This window comes from Cebidichthys violaceus, unplaced genomic scaffold, assembly GCF_023349555.1.
Source record: "Cebidichthys violaceus isolate CVI_PGR_0920_01 unplaced genomic scaffold, fCebVio1.0.p SCAF_19, whole genome shotgun sequence".
Lineage (NCBI taxonomy): Eukaryota > Metazoa > Chordata > Actinopteri > Perciformes > Stichaeidae > Cebidichthys > Cebidichthys violaceus.
In genome coordinates, this window is record NW_027176361.1 from 8,176,802 (window position 1) to 8,180,228 (window position 3,427).

Below are 3,427 nucleotides of genomic sequence, written 5' to 3' on the forward strand. Positions count from 1 at the left end.
ACCAACATCACTAGATTCAAATGTTTCTTTGGCCATCGTTCCACAAAATCCCAAAAGACATCTAGGTTCATTGTGGCTGAGATAAAGTATCTAAGGTGATGTCACTTGTGGCTAAATGCACCATGTTGAATATTGACAAGGAATACTAACACAAAGACTTCATAAAGAGATTGGTTGTCATTCTGTATTTCAGTATGAAGTATAAACTGTGTGTTTGCCATTCTTAGTTTAGTTCCGGTCACTTTCATCTGTCAGTATTACAAATCCTTCCGAACAGCTGTTTGGAAATAAAAAGCAGGGTTGAGGCAGATTAACCCCAGAAAAATCCGGATTTCAAAGCAAATACAAAACTTCACTGACCAAACTTCATCATAAGGTTACCTCGTCCAAGTAGCAACACAAATATCCTCCCAAAGTATTGGTCAATTATTTATTTCAAGACCTCTTTCACAGCCAATCAGGGACGGGTTGGGTTTCACGTCGAGAGGCGTGCTCTGATTGGTCAAACCCTCGGGTCAGCTGAGTTGAGCAAGGTATAAATATTCCTCAGAACTTTTTTCAGCTGCAGTGTTTGTGTGTCTGAGTGTGAGTGTGTGTGTGTCAGTGTGGGAGGAAAACAGTGTATGAATTTATCTATGAGAAAGCGTTTAAACTAAATTATTTGTTGCACTAAATAATATTTAAGGTAAGTCATTCAGTCATGTTTGTTTCGTGGGGGGCGGTCATGTTGCCTTCTTAGTGGCTATGTTCACATCTTATTAATGAAGTTTAAAAAAAACAAGCTGCTTCGACTGTCGCACTGACGCTGCTCCTTCACGTCGCTTTGCAGGCTGCGTTTGCTCAAACCACAGGACAACAGCCCGCTGCTGGAGACGCCAAGACTGTCAGCATGGTCGCCACAAGCACATTAAAGACCAAAAGCAGCGAATGCATTTCCGAACTGGTCGACCGAAGATATGACCAGGCTTGCATTGAGAAAGGTAGGTGCACGAGCTTGTTCCGTGTTTTTGTTTTAGTCTGCATAGATAGCCTGCTAGTTGCTGGATACTTCCAGTTGTGTGCTTGTTTATCCCTGCGTGGTGCATGGCTGCAGCAGTGGAGGGGAGGGGAGGGGAGGGGGGGAGGGAGGGAAGTCAACAGAGGATGAAGTCATCCCTTCAGCCAGTCTTAACAACAGCAACCTGATGTAATAGCCAGTCTAAACGCATTTCTTTCTGTCCGAAGCTGATTTATTGTGTTGTAAAACTCGTATTGGGATTGGTTGGATTCATGTCTTCAGGTTTTAGACTGTTTAGCACTCCCTCTGTGATGTATATCCTTCTTTTTCCTCATGTGTTGACTCATAATCCACACACTGCAACCAGAGGGAACGTAAAAGCAGATCACATCCCTCATCCCCCCCATTACTTATTATTTTGTAGTTTAGGATTTTAAATAAAAACCTTTTGTGATTTATGCATGTTGGCATCATGAACGTCTTTTATTGACCGGCTCTTAGTATGTTTAAATGATTCATTAGTCCCCAAGTGTTAAGCTTGCATTGTTTTCCCAGAGCTGGATTTCTGGGACCACTGCTTGGCTGAACCCCAGAGGAATGCAGATGTCACTGAAGACCGGAGCTGTCAGCAGCTGGCCAAGATGTTTGAAAACTGCCTGTCTCGGGCCAAGAAGACGACGCTCCACTGCTCCTCTGTGCTGGTACCGGAGAAGCTCACGCGGAGGATAGCCCGCGAGGTCCTGCGCCTGGCGTCCTGCGAGCCCTGCGGCCTGCGCGGCTGTGTCCTCTACGTGGACCTGGAGCTGGACAAGGGCTGCAAGCGGCTGGAGCGCATCGTGTACGATGCCACAGTGGTGCCCACGTTTGAGCTGACTCTTGTGTTCAAGCAGGACGGCACCGCCTGGCCCAGCCTACGGGACTTCCTGATTATGGGGACGTGCTTTGCCCCGACTTTCAGGCACGCACTCAAACTGAGTCCGGGTTTCCGGCTGGTCAAGAAAAAACTGTACTCCTCCTCGGCTGGTACCGTGGTAGAGGAGTGCTGAACTATGGGAGGGGGGAGGAGAGAGGGAGATCGGGTTTCCTGTGGGTCAACACACCTCTGCCCAAATGTAAATGACACTCTGGTGGTGTCATATTTTCTACAGTGTGTTTTTTTTTTTTGTTTTTTTTGTACAATACATATTTGTCAGATTAACTACAAGTAGCCAGTCAGTTCAGTTGGGAACTTGGGATGTAAAGTTAAAAAACGTATATGCATATACTGCCTGCTAGTTCTGGGTCTGGCTTCAGTGTTTAGAAGTCCATTTTTATTTTATATCGGCACAATTGTAATATTCTGGATGGTTTTTGGTTTTCTAACCAGAGCGTTTGTTGCTCACACACAATTTTAAATTGTACATTTTGTAGATGAATGTAAAACCATGTGCACATCGACGTGTTTGAGAGGGACATACTGTGGGTACACTTTAGTTAACGACACTAGCCACTTTGTCGATGCGTCTGTGCTTTTCCAGATGCATTGAATGTGTTCAGCAGCAGGAAACGCACCTGGGCTTGAATAAGAGACTGAAATCTAGTCTTTTGGGGGGCCATATGTAGCTTGTTGTGTAATGCTGTATTTGCTGCTGTCATGGTGTATGCTCCTCACACTGTAGGGGAATGTGGATGCCTTAAATGTCATAGAAATGTTCTTTTTCTTTTCACTGTGTGTATGAATGTAAACGTTTTATTGTATTTTTATTTTTATACCCCCTCCCCCCAGACTTACTTTCAATGGAGAGCCTTTATAGAATATTAAAAGATGGTTCACACAAATGTAAAGGCTTATTTGATTTCATGGAACTTGTTGACTCGGACGTGCAAAGACATTACCGGAGATGCTTATAATTTGAGTGTTTGTTTTTTTTAAATACCATTTGAACTTCCTGTTGAAGGAAACTATATCTTGTCTATTAGACAATAAAAAACCATAACCGTATTTTACATTTGAAGACTTGAGTGCAATTTGTTCAAAGTCTGACTGGTTTTGTTTGTTCAGTCACAGAACCTTACTGTGTGTATTCTGGAGCCGTGACCAAGCCAGGAGTGGGCAGGCAACAGTGGTACAATGCAGGCTTTCTAAACCGGGACAAATGGATCTGTAAAAGAATGCGTTTGTCATGCGTCCTCATGGCTAGTATGACAAAAGAATTTTCAGCTTGACATCATGGAAGCCATCAACAGTCACTGTAGTACAGCTTTATAGGCACAGTGTTTGTTGGCTTAACTAATTCATAGAAACTAACACACTTTGGCAAACACCTTAACATTTCCAGCTATAATCAAATTCAATTTCTGCTCTTGGCATTATTTTTTGTATAATTTGAGTATTAATATTTTATTGATCCCATCTGTTCCTGCAGGGCTGAGAATCATTGTCAGATTGCA

The 3,427-nt window shown here is 43.3% G+C and overlaps 1 protein-coding gene across 1 annotated transcript; it reads left to right on the forward strand.

Moving 5' to 3' along the window:
* The first annotated feature begins 569 nt into the window (after positions 1–569).
* Positions 570–2,978, forward strand: LOC137874644 (DNA damage-inducible transcript 4-like protein). The gene is made up of 3 exons (XM_068713500.1): positions 570–685; positions 830–980; positions 1,553–2,978. The coding sequence occupies exons 2-3, from the start codon at positions 890–892 to the stop codon at positions 2,041–2,043; spliced, it is 582 nt and encodes a 193-aa protein (XP_068569601.1). The 5' UTR covers positions 570–685; positions 830–889; the 3' UTR covers positions 2,044–2,978.
* The last annotated feature ends 449 nt before the right edge of the window (positions 2,979–3,427 follow it).

Bases quoted from the DNA above. Each gene is read 5' to 3' on its own strand.
- LOC137874644 (XM_068713500.1), top strand. From the start codon at position 890: ATGGTCGCCACAAGCACATTAAAGACCAAAAGCAGCGAATGCATTTCC. The intron at 981-1,552 runs GTAGGTGCACGA...TTGTTTTCCCAG, and splicing joins CCAGGCTTGCATTGAGAAAG to AGCTGGATTTCTGGGACCAC.